Raw genomic sequence first — 22,504 nt, 5'->3', positions numbered from 1 at the left:
GACTACAGTGGACTCCCATTATAACGAAGTCCTTGGGACCGGCAGTTTTCTTTCGCTCTATCGAAATTTTGTTATAACCGAAAAAATAAACAACAAAAAAGCACAGAGTGGATAATGTTGCGGCAAGAAGTTTTACTTCATTGTAACCGGAATTTTTCTATAACCGTGTTCTTTATAACGGGAGTACACTGTACCACTACTTTGCTGTAAAATAATATATGTTGTAATTGACGCAGTATCAAGTACCAAGCGCCAAGCCACAATTCTACCACGAGTAATCACTTGCAATGACTTCATGGCCAGTTGATCATTTCAATAAGTCTTGGTATTGTCTAAACAGAAACTATTCAACTAGGAATGTGAATATTTTGCAAGGATTCTTAGAGCAAAATTGGCAACTGTTTAAATATGGTGACATCCACACACTGACCTCTGCAGTTTATCGCAATAACCTCTGTGATTTTACATCACAATGGCAGAATTGACAAGCCTCACAAACTCACTGAATCCACAAATGCAATAAATACTCAGACACAGACAAGCACAACGGAGGACATGCCTGCTCCTAATCATCGACCACGATGGAGAGGGCCCTGATGTCATTCAGCTTGGCGTGGAGTTCCTCTTCGAAATCCTCGTCACTCTGGACCGTCTCCTTGTGCTCCAGGGCGGCAGCGATCTCCACATAAATCTTGAAGCATTCTGTGTAGTACTGGACCTGTCAAACAATGTGGAGAGAAGTCTATGTATCAGAACAAGACTCCACCTGATAGAGGCAAACTATTGTAAAAATCTTGATATTCGGGGATTGCTGCAGGTTCCCAGGGCAAAGCCCTCATAATTCTGGGTATATATGGGCCCTCGCATTCCAAACACCAATTTCCAAGAAGAAGATGAAAATGTGAAAACTAACTACGCAAGATAAACACTGGATGCCAGATGCCAGACAATCGCAATGGCTGATCTGAGCCATTCAACTCAGGTGAGCTTTAGGTGAAAGTGTTTACTCTTTGGTAATCAGTGAATCTCATCTGTACTGCAGAGGTACTACATTAACTCACAAGTTTGCATGAATATCCAGCATTCAGGAGAAAAAGTCATGTATACGTTTTTGAAGAAAATTGATTAACATTATTTGAATTACATGGAAGGTATTACAGTTACTCATGTACTAACTTTCCTATAGTCAAAACCACAAACAACTTAACAGAATGGATCTAGAACTTGATATTTACATTTTTCAGTTTCATATTCCTCTAAATACTCATTTGCTAACATTTTTATTCTCTCATTTCCTCTTCCTTACACTGCATACCTTGTGCCATTCTATATAGACAAAGTCATAAACACACTTTTCATGTACTTCCATGAGTTCAGGGTTCAGGAGTTCAGGGGTCAGAGGTTGAGGAGGTCGGGGGGATGAGGGGTTTAGGGGGGTCAGAAAACTCGCCTGCGATTTGATGAGGGCCTCAAAGCAGGGCTGGAAGTACTCAATGCGAGCCTCAAAGAAGTTTGGCATACCCTCCATGAGCTCCTGATGAACCTTCTCATACTCCTCCTTGGCAGCTTCCAATGTCTTCTTGCTCTGTGGAGACAACAGAAACCCAGAAATCAATGATGATGTTGAGGAGGAGGAGGAGGAGGAGGAGGAGAGGAGAGTGACTGTAACCAAAGCAACACATTTCTCTTATCTCGCCAGGCAGAGCAAAGTGTAGAACATTTTTGTTGTGTCATATCCGTACAATGCAATGATGAAGAAGTACACCACTACGTACCATCATTAACATCATCGCCACTACCATTACTGCCACCATCACTACTACCACCACTTTCCCCATCACTACTACTGGGTCCCGTTGCATAAAACTCCAACCCGATTTTTTTCCGGTTGAAATCACAAAATTCCGGTTGGAAGCTCCCAACCAGAGTTTTTATGCAACGGATTTTACATTCTTAGGTTAGCAACCTTAAAAAATTCAGGTTGGGCAAATCCCAACCTGAATTTTTTAAGGTTGCTAAAAAAGTTTTATGCAACGGGACCCTGGTATCTCCACGACACAAGCAACATATAAAATGTACATCACACACACACCTCCACTGCACCGTCAACACCACAAACCCTACCACAACTACAATCTCTAACACACTATGACCATTGTCACCTCTGCCATCACCACCACTACCACCACCATATTACCATCATCATTTCCCCATCACTACTACCTCCACCACACCATGCCACAGCACATAAAATGTACATCACCACTCACATCTCTACTGCACCATCAACACCACCAACCCTACCACAACCACCATCTCTACTGCAACTACTGCCACCTCTACACCACCACTACCACTACTACCATCATTAACACCATCACCACTACCATTACTACCACCACTTCCCCCATCAATACTACCTCCACCACACCACCAGCACCTACACCACCACTAACATCTCAACTTTACCAACACAACCAACCCACCACAACTACTGTACCATCTCTAGCATGCTATGACTATTGACACCTCTACTGTCGCCACCACTACCACCACCATCATCATATTACCACCACCATCACTACTACCACTACTGCCACCATCACTACTATCTCTACCACACAAGCAGCATCTAAAATGTACATCACCACACACACCTCCACTGCACCATCAACACCACCAACCCTACCACCACTACCATCTCTAATACACCATGACTACTGCTGACTCTGCCATCACCACCACTACCACCAGTACCATATTATCACCATCACTACCATCATTAACACCATCACCACTACTTTAGTACCATTACCATTACTACCACTCCCCCCATCATTACTACCTCCACCACACCACCAGCACCTACACCACCACTAACACCTCAACTTTACCACCAACACAAACCAACCCACCACAACTACCATCTCCAGCATGCTATGAATACTGACACCTCTACCATCACCACCACCACCACCATCATATTACCACCATCATCACCACTACCACTATATTACCACCATCATCACCACCACCACCATATTACCACCATCACCACCACTACCACCATCACAACTATCATCACCATCATCACCACTACCACCATCACTACCACCATCACTACCACCACCACCACCACCACCACCACCATCATCATCTGATGCACTTACTGCCTCCAGCTTGACCAGGTTTGGTCCTGTCCGCTCCTTGTCCTGGTACTTCTCCAGCTTGCCCTGGCACCGGCCATACTCCTGCAGGAGCTGCTCCCGCTTCTTCAGGGCCACATAGATCCCTGGGAAGATGCCGCTGAACTTCTTCATCGGCTCCACCATGGTCCTAGTGGCACTGGTGTTCTGGGTGGGGGAAGCAAAGCAATGCACAATTTTATGGAGGTTACCCCAAAATTAAAGGGGCTGTAATGTACTGGATGTGGTGAGGATTCAGCTTGTTATATTTTGCAAGATACATGTATTTAGAACCCACTCTATGAAATGTTAAAGAGCATACAATTCTAAGGGGACTCAAAAGTTTATTTGACAAAAATCGGTTTTGAAATGACCAAGATATCCAAAAACAAGGTAAAACAAAGTGATCCTTGTAAAAGTCATGGCCTGTCAATTTTATTAGGATCACTTTTTGGACATCTCAGCCATTTCAAGACCAATTTTCATCAAATGAACATTGAATCCTTCTTGGAATTACATGCTCTTTCATATTTCATAAACGGTTTCTCATTATCTCACCAAATATGTTAGAAACCTGATGTTAGGTCTCAACCAAAACTGTACAATCCCTATTAAATGCCAGACAGCAAACACATGATAAAGTGATAGCAGACCATTTGTAATATTCACCTACAGACAGTCCTTTCCTGAGCCTCATGTTCTCCCACACGAGAACATTTTCATGTATATACAAATGACAAATGAAGTGTGTTATGTGGTAACATTAAGGCACACAATGTGGGTACACACTAGCCACGGTCACACTCGCAAAACTTCCAAAAGTTTGCAAGTCCATTCATACTAGCAGCTAATATCCTCGAAATTTTGGTTCTAAAAGTTTGGGTCACTGGTGCACATGCCCAACAAAGAGGAAAGCGAGTGTGCAATCTGACAGCTATTGATTGTTATAATATAATCATTGCACACATGTACATCAAAATGAGCGCCCATTTCAGAGGTACTACCGCAAGCAGGAAGTAGACTGGTCATAATTAATAATAATAATAATTGATATGATTTATATAGCGCCAAATCCACTCTGCAGAGTGCTCTAGGCGCGGAAGGAAGAGAAAGTGAAGGAGATAAAGGACATACAAATATCAAGTACATGTAATGAGTAGTCAAATTGAGGCTTCAACAAGTGAGTTTTTAGACTGCTTTTAAAGGAGTCTGATGAAGAACAATTTTTTACGGCTGAAGGTAAATTATTCCATAAGGTGGGAGCAGCATGGCCAAAGGCACGTGTGCCCCATATTGTAGTGAATCTTGGAATTATCAGAGAACCGGAGTTGGATGAGCGTAAAGATCTAGCAGGGATGTAATTATGGAGTAAGTCAATGTTATACTGAGGAGCAGCGCCCTGAATGCAATGAAAAGTCAAAAGTAAAATCTTAAAAATAATGCGATCTTTGACTGGTAACCAATAAAGTGATCTCAAAATAGGGGTGATGTGAGTGTGCTTCTTGGATAGTGTGATGATGCGTGCTGCCGCATTTTGAAGCCTCTGTAGCATGGAGAGCTGAGTTTGTGGTAAGTTAAATAAGACAGAGTTTCCAAAATCGAGCCTAGAGGATATCAAGGCATGGACTAATTTTTGCGGTTCAAATATTTTCTAATGAAGCCGATATTACGAAGTTGGTATCTTACAGATCTACAAATGCTAGAAACTTGATGAGACATAGTCATGTGTCATGTGACACACTTTCCGTTGTTTGAGTGGGAAGTTTCACAAGAAGTTTCCTGAACTTTTCTGGAAGTTTGCTGTCACAATATGGCAAAAGTCTGAGAACTTAAACTTTGCAAAGTCTTGCTAGTGTCACCGCAGCTACCGTGCATACAAGGAACAAAAGAAACTTGCGGAAGTTGCACAAAGTTGTACACAGCTAGCTAATTGTGGGCTTGTTTGTGATGCTGCCAAGATGGCTACCATGGACATTTGCATTGAAGGTAGAAGTTACTCTCTCTCAAGTACAAGAACTAACCCATACAATTTATGACTTCTAATGATAATTTTATGATGACTTTTACTGTTAGTTACATACAGAATGATCTAGCCTCAGGCCTTAAAAGATAGTTCTGAGAGATTATGACTCACTTGACCTTTATATTGTGACTAATAACTACCATAAATAGCATTTCAATCCCTTCAATATGGATTATTCTGTGTGTTCTATCTCTCGCCAGTCATCCGTTGTGGTAATTTTTTGTTACCTTCAATAAAGGGCCTTCCCATCTCTACAAAATATCATCCTGCAGCAGAAAAACATCATCTGGCACACACACCTACATGAAGTACACACAGGCATACACAAAGGTTGCACAAAAGAAAAATGAGGCTACAGGAACAACAGACCATTCCATAGATCTCAACAACTGAGACAGTGTACAGTAAGACACATGACAAATATAACTATATACAGATACACATACTCCTATAAACAGACACACTGTCATGCAATCATATCAACCACTATGCACAGACTTCCCCCAGCATGCTCATGGATTTATATGTTTCTTTGATCACATGTGACCATATCAATATTGTAGTCGTATGCTGTGTTAGGGAAGAAAATACGTTTTCAAAAAATGGACATAAAAACATGAACACAGATACAGACCAAGACAAGCAAACCAACTCAAAAGCTCAGAGGTGAATTTGCAAATCCTGCTGAGGTGAACCAGTGTCAAAAAAAAAGAAAGAAAAGAAAACATGGTACACAGCGATCAGAAAAACATGATTACAAGTGGACAGACACACTTACAGAGATACCTTGGAATGGACTTGTATCTCCTTGCAAGTGGGTGGATAATTTCTTTTGATGAGGGTGATGTCAGAGGGAAGACACAGTACAGGTTTGTAAATGGGACAAACAGAAACGGACTAACACAAACACACCCATGCACAGAATCCATTCAAGTTCACACGTGAGCTCATCATTTCTACCAATGACGCAGCATGTGGGCTGAGAAGAAACACAGAAACAATCAAACAAACACCAAGAAACAGACATACACAAAACGCACAAAATCAGACCGGACACAAACCACGTCACGTATCCGTACCAGCTCGTGCGTGAGTTCGTCGATCTTGCTGATGGAGGCGCTGATGCCCTCCAACGTCTTCAGCTCCTGCTCGGTGTTGAGGATGGGGCTGGCAGCGAGGTTGTGGGCCACCCGACACTGGTGCTTGGACAGTGAGGTCATAGCCTCGATACACTTTCTCATGTCCTTGTAGAGCCTCTTTGTGGCTTCATCCAGCCTGTTCACACAGAACAAAAGACAGGCAAGGAGGTATCAACAAATTTTAAAGTCAATTTTCCTTCTTCAATATTTCAATTCAATTCGATGATTTATTTTTTTCCATCAATAACAAGAAACACATAATAAAAGGTAATACAATTATTAATTCAACTTTTAACAATTTGGAAGGACAAATAATTGAATATAATGCATACTATTACATGTACGAATAGTATTATAGCGACTATGAAGAACAATGCACACTCTGTCATCATTTAATACTGTCATACTAAGTCCATGGTCAGATGGCCTACCTCAAATCATTTCTGAAAAGAATGCTAGATTATTTGTATTTTGTCACCACATGCCTTCTTGAGACAATACTCAGTACCCCAAAATTTCCTATTTAAGATTCTGACATGACAATACACTGAACAACACACTATAAAAATAAGCTTGAGCTAATGTCATCATTATAAGTTTTTCACCAAACCCCAACTCCTTTATACAAAGGTTCCCATATTGTTACTACCCATCTGAAAGGCTTTGTTGGTACGATTTGATTGAATTTAAACTTCAGCAGCACATGAAAATTAAAAGCATATTAAAGGGAATACTTCTTGAGAATGTCCATTCCATAACAACTGATCTACACCAAATGTGTTGTCACTAAACATGTTTTTTTATGGATTTGATTGCAATTTAAACATGGATATATAATAAGATTTAAAAATATATGGAAAGAGAGGGATATACATATCAAAATCATCTTTCAAATATGTCTTAAAGGGAAGATAAACCCCAAGAGCAATGTGGATTGAGTGAAAGCAGCAACATTAGTAGAACACATCAGTGAAAGTTTGAAGAAAATCGGACAATCGATGCAAAAGTTATGAATTTTTAAAGTTTTGGTGTTGGAACCGCTGGATGAGGAGACTACTAGAGGTTATGACGTATGAGTGGACAAGAATACCAAGAAAATATAAAGAAAATACTATAAAAATCAATTTTTCATGAAAATTACAAATTCCATCAACTTGATATTGACATATGTTAAGGGTAGCAATTATTCCCCCTGCTTTCTGAAAGCGGTTGGTCCATTGCTCTTTCATAATTCTAGAAAGGTGAATTTTTGTCGAATTTCCTTTATATTTTCTTTGTATTGTTGTCCACTCATACGTCATATCCTCTAGTAGTCTCCTCATCCAGCGGTTCAAACACCAAAACTTTAAAAATTCATAACTTTTGCATCGACTGTCCGATTTTCCTCAAACTTTCACTAATGTGTTCTGCTAATGTTGCTGCTTTCAATCAATCCACATTGCTCTTTGGGTTTACCTTCCCTTTAAACCTTGCCCACAATTATTGGTACAATGTATTCCAAAACAAATACCAGTACTTACACTTCTATTTTGTTCACTTCAGTTTCAAAGTCCTTTTCTTCCTGCAGAAAAAGAGTTGAAGGGAATCATCAAACAAAGAAAGGATTATGAATCGACAGTGTTTCATTGATTGCAAGAGAATATGAAATCATGAGCATAGACTTATCTCGAACAGGTATTCATGCTGTTAGTGTAGGCACACAAAAGATGGTTGCGTGCATATCAATGAAACTTGTTCTTGTCATCTTTACAATAGGATGACATTATTCAAAAGTCAATTTTACTACTTGTTTTGTACAAATGTAGGATACCTTACCACGCTGCTAGGTAATGACCTATAGTTTTCAGAGAGTGCAGCGTGGTTGCTACTATACAAAAAATGCCAGTGAAAAGCATGCATTGCTGTCTTACCTCTCTTGTGAGCATTGACTTCTTGGGGGAAGCCCCTGTGAATCGACTGAAGAAGTGCCTGGCATTGTGGAAACAGAGTGAAAGCATTCTTTGTTTGATGTTCAACAAATGATGAGGAATATGAGTGAATCTCGAGATCAATTAAAAAAATTTAAAAAAAATTGCATTTAAATGAATGAATAAACAGATAAATTCTAAATAAACAATTAAATCAATTACTTATAATGGAAAGAGGACTGCCTCCTTTCTTTTTTTTTTTTGCAGAGGCAGGATGCTGAACATGCATTTTTCTTTTATGTGTAATTTTGCCTTAGGAAGGCTTTTCCTTATACTTGATAGGATAAAAACATCATCTCACAACTCTCCCATTTTTGTCCCATGTTTGTGTACAGAGCGGCGATTCAAGCGATCAAGGTTTTCAAACAATTTTCCAACACTTGTGAATACTAAAAGTGTTAAAACTTTTTCTATTCGACTAGGCGACTTTGAAGACTCAGTAGATGCTAATATTTACTATGGACATGGTTACTGAATATTGAACTAGGGTGAGTTTGTGCATGTTTGGAGATCATCTGACAAACGGGTGCGAAAGTACACTAGCGCCCTGGGTACCATTTCATGAAAGTTGTCAGCGCTGACAAGTTGTCAGTCTCTACTCTGACAATCATCATGGTAACAGTCAGTGACCAGAGCATCTCAGCCAATCAAAACCAAGGATTTTGCTGAAATTGTCAGAGACTGACAACTTGTCAGCGCTGACTAAATTGATGAAACACCCCCCTGAACTTGAAATGACAAAGATGATAAACTAGTAATCCTTAGGAGCTAGTGTTAGTCCATGGGGAAAAAGCACACAATCCATGTAAAATGACGAACACAAACACGAAACAGCGGATCAGCTTGTTGTTGTGTGTGGTTCAGCAGACGACATTCAACACCCGACTTGACCCGAGCCCAGCATGCAGCACCAGCAACCGTAAATAATTTATGTCATTTTGAGGTCAACCCCCCCCCCCCCCCCCCCCCCCCCCAGGGCTGCCAACATTTGAAACTAGTTGAGAGTGAGACTCCCATATAGGCCAATGCTATAATTTAGGAGTCAAAATGAGTGAGATCATTAGAAATGCATGCAAATGAAATAAAGTTTTAGAGTGAGAAAGGACCAAACTGAGCAAGTCTCACTCTCATTGAGCGAGAGTTGGCAGCAATGCCCCCCCCCCAACACTCACACCGACTGATTTAAAGTTCGCTTTTATCGCCAGTACGTGTTAGTGCTGAGATAGCACTAGCGCTGTTTGCAGTAGCACTGCCACTAGCTAACGTTAGCACCGAACTTGAAGAACTTGTCTGCAAGAATCTTCAGCCTATTGAAGGAGGCAGACTCAATCAGAAGAAGAAGAAATCACCCACTACACTTTTTACATGCATATCAGGAAACCGTGGAATACGAATAGTTTACCAAGAAATTTAATACATAGATGCACCCAGTGTCTTCAGTTTTGAAGTTAGTTTGGATAAGTTCTGGGACAATTATGAACCCATGGCATAAAATTTAAGTTCGACGCCACGCCACCTGGTCATGACCCAGCTCATCTCAAGGACTAAACCTGGAGCTGAATATAGAGGCTCAGCCTGCGTTCAGAATCTTCCATAGGTATCCATACTATTGAATAGTATAGAACATATAGGTATGGTAGCCCTACTACATATCGACCACCGTCATTTAAACCGACCGCGTATTCATGGGCGCACTAAATGCTTAGTACGCACTTCACTGCGTGCAAAGCACATAAAAATGGATTGGCTTTGAATGTTGATGAGGATGGTGTGAGAAAATGCGAAAATTCACTGTTCATTAACGGTTTTAATCAAGGACAAAATTTCGAATGAATATTTTCACCGAATCGTAATGACAGCACAATGTAATGTCTATGGAAGTTTCTAAAAAGCTTCGTAGACTTTTTCTACAACACGGTGTTCAATACAACTAGGTTTGCGTGCATTGTCAATGCAAAAACAGCGGTCGATCCTAATAACGCGATTTACCGCGGGGAGCTGAAACGAGGCCACGCAAGTTCGTCGGCGATATTTTTGCACGGAAACGTCGAATCGAAAAGGGAACAACAGCATTTGATAGAGCTGGATTTTTTCAATCACGTAGGTCAAGTTTTTTACGTGAATTTCAGTGTTAAATATTCTTATCAAGCATATAAACATTAGGCCGTCGATGAGTAGGACTAGTAGGTCCAACCCTATAGAACCAGGTACAACACTACCGCCCGCGTACCATATTACCGCGACCGCCCGTTATGCTACCACGGCGACAGTTCATTTTCTACAGTCCCAGCTATTGAAATATATGTGTCGCTATACCGTTCAGACGTTATGACTGGAATTCACGGTACTTTAAAAGCGACGATGAGAGCAGAACCGCGGATAATATAGAGAATAACACCTTACCAACTCATCGCAAATCTTTTCGGCTAAACTTCTACAATGCAAAAAGCCAAATTCTAGCACGGCTTGGGTGGAAAATTAGCTGCCGATCAGTTGGCAGCGCAGCCCAGGAAACGCCTTCCGCTGGATCTAGATGAATGGAAATAGAATTACATTATGTCCGTTGGTAGCATTTCATAGAGTTTATATTCATTAATTTAATTTTTGTTAACAATTCATGTAGATTTTCATAAATCAAAAAACAAATACAAGAATTTTGGAAGGATTTTTAGATATTAATAATTAGCAATTAATAAGTGCTAAACCTTGTCTAGTAACAGGGTTAGTGGTGCGAGTCTAGTAAGGTGAAAAACAAAAACAACAAAATTGTATATTATTGTCACAGCATCAGTATCATAATGGCAGCTATTCAGAAACTGGCCAAACAAGCTTGGGATGTTTTCCGCGTAGCTTTCAGGGATAGATCTGCTCTCTCCGACAACTTGAAAAGTATCCAGGATGCCATGACAAAGATTCGAGCCTCTGATCTGTGTTTTGAGAGCGAGCAACAGGGTTCGTCCGAGAGTGGTTCGTCCCCTGCCCCTGCCCGTGGCACCATCGAAGGTCTCTCACAATCAGCGGCCGCTGGCGCCGGCGACGCAGCCCCGAGCGCGCCGGTAGGCTACATGCACCTCTTCGAGGACGGTGTTATGACAATGGGCGTGTTTATACTCCGTGAGGGAAGTCGGATACCCCTCCATAACCATCCCGGTATGCACGGCTTGCTCAAAGTTCTCTACGGAAAGATCAAAGTAAGAACATTCAATGTCATTACAGATGACTGGACTAACATGACCATCCCGAAATTCGAGGGTTTTCCTGAGAATGTACAGCCAAAGCCGCACACACTTGTCCCAACTCTGCTTGGCATCGATCAAGAAATCAATGCTTCATCTGAAACCGTTTTGCTCACTCCAAGGACTGGAAACTATCACAGCCTTGAGCCTGTTGATGGTGCGGCTGCATTTCTAGACATTCTCTCGCCACCGTATGATCCGGTTATCGGCCGCGACTGCTATTATTTCCGAGAACTGCAGAACTCGCAACGATCTGCCCAGGAGGCTCATCTAAATTCACAAGGAAGTGACCCCAACATTCAGTGGCTGATGCAGATATCACAACCCTACGATTTTTGGTGCGACGAAGTCGAGTATGCGGGTCCAGAAGTCAAACTGAGCTAGCTTAAAACTTCTCTTCAACCTGTGACTGATATTCTGTCGACATGAGTGTCAGTAAACGGCTATAATGCTTCAGTGTGTTTGATGGTTGTTATAAGTCAGTGCTCCAGAGTGAGCAGATTCCTGGCTTTTCTGAAATATGTTTGGGCTCTGTATCTCTGGCTTCTTTGCAATCCATTCACATTTGAGCAAGTCTTAAAAAGTACATACACTATGTACAAGGTGTACATTAATTTATATGAATTTGTTAAAGTGTCAGAAGGTTTTTGACGAACAGGCAAAGCCTGTTAAATAATGAACACGATACTACAAAATTTAGTGAGTACAAGAGGATTTAACAATAAATCTGTCATTATTTACCATATTTTCTTGGTTGTTTTAAATGGGATTTCATTATAATGAGAAGATTCTTATGGTCCCAACTTTCTCATTATTGCTGGATTTGCCTATGCAGTAATCAATGTTAAGATTGTTGGCTGTTGGCAGATGTGTTCAAAGTTATACTTTCTGGGGGTGTTTGCTAAGTGACTGTGGAAGTTTCAGTTTTAAATACAACGGGTAACTGGCGTTGTAATCTGTCTGTTACTATTTGCCGAATTGCAGTGTACTTCCATGTATGTGAATAAGCTCTTGCTATGAGCAACTTTCAAAGTGTGTGCCAAAACAAACTACATGTACAAAGTTTTCTGTTCAATGTTACAATTTTTTCACAGTGAGCTTTGGTGTTGTACTGCCAGCCAATGAAGTGGCTCTCGTATTTGGAACTATAATGTTTGGTGATGACTATAGTGCTTTAACTTGCATATCTAGGGTATATCTGCCTTGCAAACCGTAATCTCTGTGCAAAGGACAAGACCATCCCATTTCCAAAAGCAGGGATTCGGCCTGCAATAATTACCCTCAGTATTTACTCATTTTTTTTAATAATTGCACTGTTTTGTTCCTTGCAATTCTAGGTTATGACTACAAGGGCTATTCTCACGACCTTTCATACCCAAGAAGTTACCCATTCATACACTGCAATGGACATTTTGCTGTATAGATACAAAGTGTTGTGGACATTGATGTAGTGATTGCAACTCAGCAGTTTTCTGAAATTCTTTTATAGAATCATAACAGAGCCTACCACTGTCGGAAGTTGAAGGTGTGATGGGAAACATCTTTCAAAAACTATCGCTAGTTTGAAGAAATCACATTATTTCTTCAAAATAATCCAATGATCCCTTTTAAATACTGTAAATTCTTTCATAGAATCACAGCAAGAGCCTACCACAGTGTGTGAAGTTGAAGGTGTGATGGGGAAACATCTTTCAAAAACTATCACTAGTTTGAAGAAATCACATTATTTTAAATTAGCATTTTAATGTGGTCCAATTTTCTTTCTGTGGAAGTAGCAATTGAATTAAAAAGAGGAAAAAATCAAAAGATAATGAATGCTTTGAAAGATGCAGATTTTATACTGGTTTCTGCCATGATACAATTGTCTGAAAAAGAACTGCTGTCAAAGTTCCCATAGACGCTTGCCCGAGTATACTCGGGACTCGTCCTCAACAGGTTAAAGTGGAGCTCTACTGAGATTTTTTTTTTATTACATTCATGTTTTATTCTCATAAGACAATAAAAATATTCATGATTTTTTTCTGCCAGTCCAATGATCCCTTTTGAATATTCTCTTGCTCTTGTCACATACAGTGTAGGACTGCCTCACTAGATGAAGTTACAATGGCATCTTTACAAATAAGTGTATTTTACTGTGTAATGATCTCATCATTGTGACTTGTGAGTATGCAGAATGTGGAGATGTAACTGTACTATTACATGTCTGCTCGAATCAGGTACCTGTGTAGCTGCAATATAGGAGTTGGTCTCTAATCCCATGTCTGTTCATATTTCTTGGTTTTTAATCTGTTGGGTGATCATGTGAGAAAGTATTGTGCATTCAGCCTGCTGATTTTTATAATGTTGCATTGTGAATACAGAACGCTACTACAGTGTACATGTACCACAGCTTATACATTGTATATGTAATTCATTGACAATTCTGAATGGCGAATTAACCTGTTTGAATTGCTTGATTTTCTCTTGTTAGGTTGATATGGTGATGTCTTCGTTTGTTTGTTTGTTTGTTTGTTTGTTTTTTGGTGGTATGCAGTAGCGGCAATTTGATGTCGGGTGGATTATGTTGATATGTAGGAAATCATTTTCATAATCTTCTTGTATGATATAACAATCCTACTACTACTTCTAATACATGTACTACATGTACTATTACTTCTGCTAATAATAATACAATGTAGTAATACATGTAATAACCATGATGATAATGATAGTAATGATTATTTTTTTATCATTATTTTCATTGTCATCCTCATTGTTATTAACAAATTAATGATTATCACCCATCAATCACCATAAAATTGTAAAATGTCTTTTTACACACAAATATTCCTGCATGGAGCCATTTGAATGATTCAAAACAGATTAGGTGACATCATTATGCACAATGATAACTTTCTAAGACAATGACATCAAACATATCCTCCCAACTGATGGTGAAACCTTTTTTTTTTAACCACTGTATGAACAGAAAATGTTGAATGAATAATTATAAAACAGAGGTGGAAATTACCCTGATTCTGGCTAAAGGCACTCTGAAACAGAAAGTACATGTACATGTACAGTGTTTCTCATCATTTCCAGACACACAAATAAACTGAAGTCTCCCTGCTATACATACTAGAATCTCCCAAATGGTAAATATTGGTATGATGATAAAAATGATAATGATAATGATACTAATATATATTGATTGATTAGTCTAGTGTTTCTTTTTGCGTGTGTGATTTTTGTTTGTTCGTTTGTTTGTAGCCACTTCCCTGAGATATGAAAAATGGGACAGAGAGCCAAGTATTTGTTTTCATATATAAATACGATTATACAATCTTCAAACAGCATTGAATCACGCAAATTGATGGCAATGAAGACTTTTTTTCTATTTATATTTTTCCCACTGGGATATTTATTATTTTACTTTATTCATATAAGCACATAATACATCGTAATATTTCAAACAAAGCACTTTGACAAACTTGCAATGAAATATGACTCAGACCATCATAATCATACATAATTAAGAAAGCAGGTGTCTGAACAGTCACCATATTCTCTGAAGCACTTGCAGTTTATTATGATTATTTCTTGCAATGAATTTTTCCTTATTATAATCTTCCTTTATACCATCTTTACATGAATTAAAACGAGGTATCATAGCTTTTATTTTACAATCATAAATGTCATATCTCACCAGCATAGTAATGCAATCAAAAAATGTCGATTTGTTCATACCCGAAAACCAAACAATTAATTTTCCGTCGTAAATGTTATTTCTAAACCAGCATTAACATTAGTCCATCCTTTTACTTCAACCCACAATCTATCGAACAGCTGGACACTCATTTGAAAAAAAAAATGTATTAAGTGAAGACTTGGTTATTACCGTCTTGGTTAATAAACAAAAAGATAAATGAATAAACATGATTATACAATATCTGGAAAGAGAGAGATGTTGGTACTTAGGAATAATCTAAAGTATAGATATAAAGCTGCCAAATTGCGGTCACTTATTATGCAGTGCTATACATCAAAATCACCTGTAAGTCGAATTTAATTCATGACATCCTTGGCGCGAAGGCGCGCTGTACAGCTTATCGCTTATCGGCAAGCAAAATTAAATATCGCCCCCTCGTTTCAAGACGAGACCCATGTGGGGGAAATACAATACCGCCGCCAGCGCCCACGTTGAATTGCTGATCTACAGAACTCGACCTTATTTAGGAACACGGTTTGCAACACGTTACAGTGTAGTGGAGTATTTTGTCAAGTATTACGAATGAAGATTGTTCCTCAATTGTATTATGCCCAGCAGCAGGAGTAGTATTATCACAGTCTCTTAACCCCAAAACAGTACGTTATGGCGAAACCAGATAACTGGGCATGTGCAGAGCAGTGTGAAAGTTTTAGAAAAAGAAAACTCCGCCACAAACTTTGAATTATTTTCTTTATCTGGCTATAAACATACAGAATTTCAATGTGAAGTATTATGCGGATAAAAATGTGATAGCCGAGGAATTCCCAGAAGAACAGGATTGGGAATTGTTTTCATCTGAACATGCAGTATTGACTGAAGACGAGTCTAGGCTTGTAAGAAGATTATCACACTTACTATTCAAGCAAAAGGCATCGACACCAGTCTGGCAAAGGATTGTCGCCGGGGCAAATTCACATTCCATATCACAAATTGTAACAATGCATTTATTGTCGACAACAGACAACATGTGTGGCACATAATCTATAAGACTTTGTCTGGATTCAAAATGTGTACATTAAGTCGTCAGACCCGACTCTGACGCGACCTCAGATTCGAGCTTGCATGATTTGACAGTTTAATGCCCGTCCAGGCGTGAGATGTGAAATGTGAAATACCGTTGTTGGGTTTCTCAATAATGAATTAAAAGAAAAAAATATATAAAGCAGACCATACTGTTGTAACTTAGTCAGGTATTGTTTCTGCAAATTAAATGGGCTATCGGACCCAAGCATAAAATATTGTTAAAAGAACAGTGAAACAGTGACGTAGACAACACAACATTTAGATACTGATCACTGACTATTATGTCTAATATGATGAAGACTGGCCGTCACAACACATAGCTTTAGATATTCCTGCCGTTGATAAAGTGAACAAACAGAACACAATAATATCTGCTTCTGGGTGAGCAGAGGAGAAAACAAATCAGTTTCCCAAACTGTGAAACTAAACGCAAAATACAATCCCACCAAGGAGGAACAAAATAAGGTTTGTGCCATTAAATTGGTCGTTCACAATAGCACATTTCTCGTCATAGACGACTGGACGGACAAACAGACGGTTCTCCCAGGCATGCCAAGAGAGGAGTTAGGGTAATAATCTCATTATTATCGAGCTAATATCTCGCCAACAATCGACACGGTCGATTTGTAGCTTCTTGGTCCGCTGGTCATATTTGAAGATTGCTTATTGACACTGGGCTGGCCCAGAAAAAGCACAGGAACCAGTCATAGAAATTTGCTAGCACGATCGTCAAGCATTTCTACCTACTTTGCATTATCCCGTTACTTTGGGAACAAAAGACAGGAAAAAACAAGCTCTGAACTTCAAGGATGTTTAATTAATATTGTTCGAATTCGGAAATTGATATACTCTTTTAAAAGACGGAGAAATATAGAGCAAATAGTTCACATTCCGGTACTTAATTGACAATTGATGAAGGTTGAGAATGTTTGCTCTGCTTGTCCGCAAAACGCGTGAAGGAAAAGAACGAAAAAACCGAAGCCATTAAAGGCAGCCGACGAATGAAGAGCATAAACGGCGTGTTGTACGATATAGTAATTAATGTTCATCAAACATGTATAGTTACTGAATACGCTGTGGGTGCGTTTATTTCACGGGTTCCCGATGGAGAACCAAAGTTGTGTGGGGAAAGGGTCAACACCCACCGTTTATGCCCAGTTAGGCATTATTGTGCCTTTCTTGTCTAGACTCTTTTCCCTTGTCGTGCCTCCCACGCCACAATTTGTCAAACTCTGCTCAAATGCTTAATGATGTGTACAAAGCAATGTGGGGAAAGAAGTCGAATGTACCTCACAAGCTGGTAATCATGGGAAAGCCAAAAGAAATGATAATGGTGATGGTAATGGTAATAATCACGTGACACATGTCAAAAAGAAAATGGTACTTTTTTCAAACAATAGACTGCTGTGTAATCATTGCACATGATTGGCACATGCAGTCGATAATGTGAAGCATTCTTCCGGTGTGCGGTTCTACCATAATCAGACATAATCAGACAATAAGTTTGAATTGAAATGAAAAAAAAAATTGAATTGAATTAAAAAAAAACCAAAAACATAACTTGTTATTTCAGAAAATGGGTTTGCATTCAAGTCTATTGTTCTAATGTGATCGAAAGATCAGCCTGTTTATCACGTGAAATAATTGCAAGATTTAAAGTAATGTAATTGAATGCTGCATCAGAATAGTCCGTCCGCTGGAATCATAACGGATGAAAAAATAGAGAAAAGGATGGAGAGAGGGGAAGGGGTGGATGTAAGAGTTGGAAGAAGGGGTAGGGAGGGGAAGGAGAAGGGGTAGGGACAGGGTACAGAAGTAGCTACAGCTTGAAAAGTTACACGGTCCTGCAAAAGTAAGTTTCTAAAAGAGGAGGCTCCTCTTCCTCCTCTTATTCTTCTTCTTCCTCCTCCTCCTCCTCCTCCTCCTCCTTCTAATTCTTCTTCTTCTTTCTTCTTCTTCTTCTTCTTCTTCTTCGTATGGCACGAATAACCCTCAGATGCTGAACACACCATGATGATCTCGAAAGACTCAATCCAGCCCGAAATGATAAGACAAGGGTAAGCAAATCTAGGCAATACCATTTCGATTCGGGGTTGTGATTCGACGTTTTACGTTCCCGTCGATCCATACATATCTAGCCATGGTGGAGTAATAATAATGACAGGGCCCTCTGCATGGAAGAATAATGTTAACGTTAAAGTGGTTACCCTGCTGAAGGGTAAATAAGACTGTGTTTATACCATAACTATATCAGTATTGTTATCATGCGTTGAACTGGTGCTATATAAATGAACATTCATGAAATATATCGAACTAGTTCCAACTAGTTCAAAATAGTTCGGTTTCACAAGTAAATAAACTACATCAGGAGATTTCTCATCTATTACATTGTGACACATACCTCCTTTTTCGTGTATACATTCTCAATTTAAAAAGCTAACTCTTGTAGAAATCGGAACTGATGCAATGCAAAAATGAACTGGTATGGGAACCTCTCATCCTTGGTTTTTGACGAAGGAATTATCACATCATATCTGGAAGATGAAGATGTTTCTGCAGCATTAGTTACCTTAACAATATTGTCGCGTGCGCCACTCACCCACTCGCCACGCATAAAGCTTGAACAAAACAACCCCTTGTAAATAGGTCTTAAAGTTGATAAATCGAATACCCTGGGGTCCATGTCTGTTTGTCAGATGTGGGTTTGCTCTGTCTTCATTCGTCATCTCGTGTGGACAGCTAAAGAGAGCAAGAATCAGAAAACACTTTCCCTCAATCACTTTTCGTATAGATATAGCGTAGACGGAGATGTTGTGTATATTTGCGCCGTGGATATGATTATGGCTATCAAAGTGGTTAATCAATGCTAGTGACTGTTTGACCTTCTATATCGACCAAATAACACGCCAAATTGGACTGAAAAAGGTGAAAATCAACCTCTTCATCGATATTTACAGCAATATCAGACAGAATAGACGAACAAAAATGACATAATACCCTTTGCACACAAGCTAAACACCGTCCCTGCTATACGCAACCCGAGTGGGCGAGAATGTTCGGCACACGCCGAGTTATTATCATCGGCTTCTCTCATGCTCTTCACCCCCCCCCCCCCCCCGCTCCTTCCTTTTCTATGAGTTAATGGTATCATCAAACTATATTTACATGTATGATACCCGGAGGAGCCAAGCTGTAGGTGAAATAAAAATTCGGGGGCGGCTTACTAAATGGGAGCGTTTGAGGGGAATGGTGTGTGTGTGTGTGTGTGTGTGTGTGTGTGCAGAGACGAAAAGGGAAGAAGACGCGGAGGCGTCGGTCTGTCACATGTCGCAGTGGGGTGGGTGGGTGGATATTTGTGTTCTATCTAAGCCAGGGTTGCAGAGTTGTCGCCCAGGTGAATCGTCTGCTCCGGTGTAGACCCCTGGTATGCAGGCGAGACGCTAAATTTCAATAGTTTGACTGCCACTTTTTTTTTTACATTTCCCTTTTCATCTCCTTTTGATACTTGTCTCCTGTCTCAGAAAGCACAAGAAGAAAATTGAAGGTTGATTTCAATTTTTCGTTGACTAACGACCTCATGATGCGACCACAATGTATTCTTTTCGATGTTTATTGGTAGCTCTTTCGGCCAATCCTTCTGTTTACCAGCGGGACGTCCCAAAGATCCTTCCTGCTTTGACGACAGATATTTTGAAATACATCGTAATGATTATGATCATGAATTTATAGAAGACCTGCACCCCTTTTTAAGCTCATAGTTGTAACTTAAAATTATGTTTCTGCACTGTCTGAAAAAAAAAAACCTGTTCGTGCTTCCTGCCGTGCCTGCGGAACATCTTTGTCCCTGTTGCCCTCCACAGTGACCTATGAGTAAATGTCCCTCAGTCCTCCTTTGGTGTGGGAGTCGTTATATGTTCCGATTCACCTTGTTAACAAATTTGTTTGTTTTCAATCCAGTCACTTTCCTTTGTTTTTGTCTATGTAAACGTCATACGCGACAACAATGCTCCTCATTTTTTTTTCATTTCCAGTGCAGACCACAACAACAGTATTATGACTGTCTCAGCGGTTTCATCGTCGATGTAGAACGCATTCATTTCCGACAGGCATGTCTGTTATAATAATGACCGCGAAGGTAACTTTCGCGTCGATATGACATCATGAAAACATACTGTTGTCAGGTACGGGAAGGTTGGGCAGCACACACAGACTGGTCGCGTTCTGTTGTCGCATCGCGACGAGGTAAACTTTCTGTTGCCAAGCTTTGACGTCACCCTGCAGCCAGTCACCTGGGGAATTGCGGCCGAGTGTGATGGCGGAAAGCGGTAGGAACAGAGCGAGATGGAAACCCCAAGTTAGCTACGGGGGGGGGGGGGGGTGTGAAAGTGAGAGTGAGAGAGAGAGAGAGATAGGAAGAAAACTCGACTTTTTGTGACGTCACAGAGGAAGGTGCACTTGAACCGTGTGTGCCGCGGCACGCCGTGACCGCCCCTGTGCCTGACACGGACGTGCCATCAAGGTCGCGCGCGTCTTGAGTGGAAGCGCACGCGGTAGTCTTCGTCTTCGAGACACTCTGCAACAGAACTTTTCCAACAAGCCTCAAAGTCGGAAAAGAACAAGGCAGTCTCGATGAACGCCACGGATCTATGGCATTCTTTATACAGATAAGTGACGAACGCGCATCCCCTTGATTCGAGTCGTTACTGACATGATTACTGAGATGATTATTGCAGTAGCATGCAAGCAAACGAACTCGCATAACAACCGAATGACAAAACTTATCAACCTTCCATTTTTATCTTATCTGAAATAAAAATTGACCCTCAGACATATTGTAAAGCATTTCATGTTGACCGCAAACGATATTTCCTGGAAATGAGGAAGTTATGATTTCGATGCTCCGCTTTCTCGACGCGTCGCTAATCACTTGCACTAACTCGCAAGGTTTTAGCGGTCAGCCCCATCCGACAGTTGGTGTGACGTCACTTATCACGTCATCATAGTGCTTCCTGACTACTTTGTTCGGAGAGGAAGTCACTTTCAGCATATCCTACATTGCTGTATCCAATGCAATCAAAACACAGGAACTTAAAACCTTTTTTTCCGAGTCTCGAGAAGATGAGCTACCGTGTTCTCGAGTGTTATACAGCATTTTTTTTTAATCAGTCTGATATCTGTATCATTATGCCGTCGCATGTCTTTCGTAAAAAATATAATTAGAATACCAAAAAGTATCGTGTCTCCATGAAATGTTTAGATCCATCTCAAATACAAAGCTGGTGAAGGGGATAACAACATCAACTCACACCTCTCCTTTTGGTCTTTGATATGTACTATCACTCTTTTCAATCATCTGACGACTAAAGGAAAAAGAAAAAGTGCTCATTTTGGACTGGTATACAACTTTGTAATACTTTGGTATGAAAAAAAAAAGAAATTTCTTCTGTAGAATTCGTGAAAAAGCGAAATGTGGTTAAAGTTTTGTGTAAACGGCAATATCCTACGTGTGCAAATCTAGTTTGCGTGATAAATGATTTCCTCTAATTGCGCTTTTTTTTCTCGAAAACATGTGAAACTTTAAAAACTTTCAGATTTTTTGGTTTGATTCTCTAATAATAAAACGGTTACCATTCTGTTCATTTGATTGTAATCACTAAAGCAAAGAAATTGAACAAGGAGTATAGAGTTTTATTTCAACTTATCAGGAGTCAACCATTTTCGACCCCACTCCTCTTGTATCAATTTCTTTTTGCTCTGCACAAAAGTTGTCATATTTCGCTGTAGATTCCAAAAGGTTAAACCCTCTTTCCCTTCACTGCTCTCTCATATTCGTGTGAAACAAAAACAGAGTATAACATTGCCTTAAAAAATTGTAATCTTGGCATCTACTTTAGTAAGTTCATGTATAATGTGTAAAGCCTTGTTTGATTGTATCAAATTATAATGCGTGTATTGTTTGTTCTTGTTTGTATCTTATGCTTTTTCTTCAATAAAATCATTAAAAAAAAACTTATCAGAGATGTACCAGTGAGAAGAGTAGTTTTGAAAACAGTACAATATATGTCATCTTGCGAGAGAAACCTTCCGAAAGACCTGTTTTTCATCGTAATGGGTTTTTTTTATCAGAGAAATCTTTCTCATTATGCATACATACACAAGCACAATATAATTATAGATCACCAT

The 22,504-nt window shown here is 39.8% G+C and overlaps 2 protein-coding genes across 2 annotated transcripts; one reads left to right on the top strand and one right to left on the bottom strand.

Moving 5' to 3' along the window:
• Nucleotides 1–215: 215 nt before the first annotated feature.
• LOC139719379 (bridging integrator 3-like) lies at nucleotides 216–10,837 on the bottom strand. The gene is made up of 7 exons (XM_071630797.1): nucleotides 10,718–10,837; nucleotides 8,258–8,315; nucleotides 7,868–7,908; nucleotides 6,288–6,483; nucleotides 3,171–3,353; nucleotides 1,451–1,585; nucleotides 216–718 (listed from the first exon to the last, which is right to left on the bottom strand). The coding sequence occupies exons 1-7, from the start codon at nucleotides 10,723–10,725 to the stop codon at nucleotides 566–568; spliced, it is 774 nt and encodes a 257-aa protein (XP_071486898.1). The 5' UTR covers nucleotides 10,726–10,837; the 3' UTR covers nucleotides 216–565.
• A 243-nt stretch (nucleotides 10,838–11,080) lies between these two features.
• Nucleotides 11,081–12,146, top strand: LOC139719368 (2-aminoethanethiol dioxygenase-like). The gene has a single exon (XM_071630786.1). The coding sequence runs from the start codon at nucleotides 11,113–11,115 to the stop codon at nucleotides 11,932–11,934; it is 822 nt and encodes a 273-aa protein (XP_071486887.1). The 5' UTR covers nucleotides 11,081–11,112; the 3' UTR covers nucleotides 11,935–12,146.
• Nucleotides 12,147–22,504: the final 10,358 nt, after the last annotated feature.

Source organism: Diadema antillarum, unplaced genomic scaffold (genome assembly GCF_040938485.1).
Source record: "Diadema antillarum isolate AM-2024a unplaced genomic scaffold, OU_Dant_1.0 scf00000009, whole genome shotgun sequence".
In the NCBI taxonomy this organism is placed as follows: Eukaryota; Metazoa; Echinodermata; class Echinoidea; order Diadematoida; family Diadematidae; genus Diadema; species Diadema antillarum.
Note: the sequence above shows the minus strand (reverse complement) of the source record. Positions and strands in the feature narration are given on the sequence as shown.

Bases quoted from the DNA above. Each gene is read 5' to 3' on its own strand.
- LOC139719379 (XM_071630797.1), bottom strand. The intron at 3,354-6,287 runs GTACGGATACGT...TCCCCCACCCAG, and splicing joins ACGAACTCACGCACGAGCTG to AACACCAGTGCCACTAGGAC. The intron at 1,586-3,170 runs GTAAGTGCATCA...TTGTCTCCACAG, and splicing joins ACCTGGTCAAGCTGGAGGCA to AGCAAGAAGACATTGGAAGC.
- LOC139719368 (XM_071630786.1), top strand. From the start codon at position 11,113: ATGGCAGCTATTCAGAAACTGGCCAAACAAGCTTGGGATGTTTTCCGC.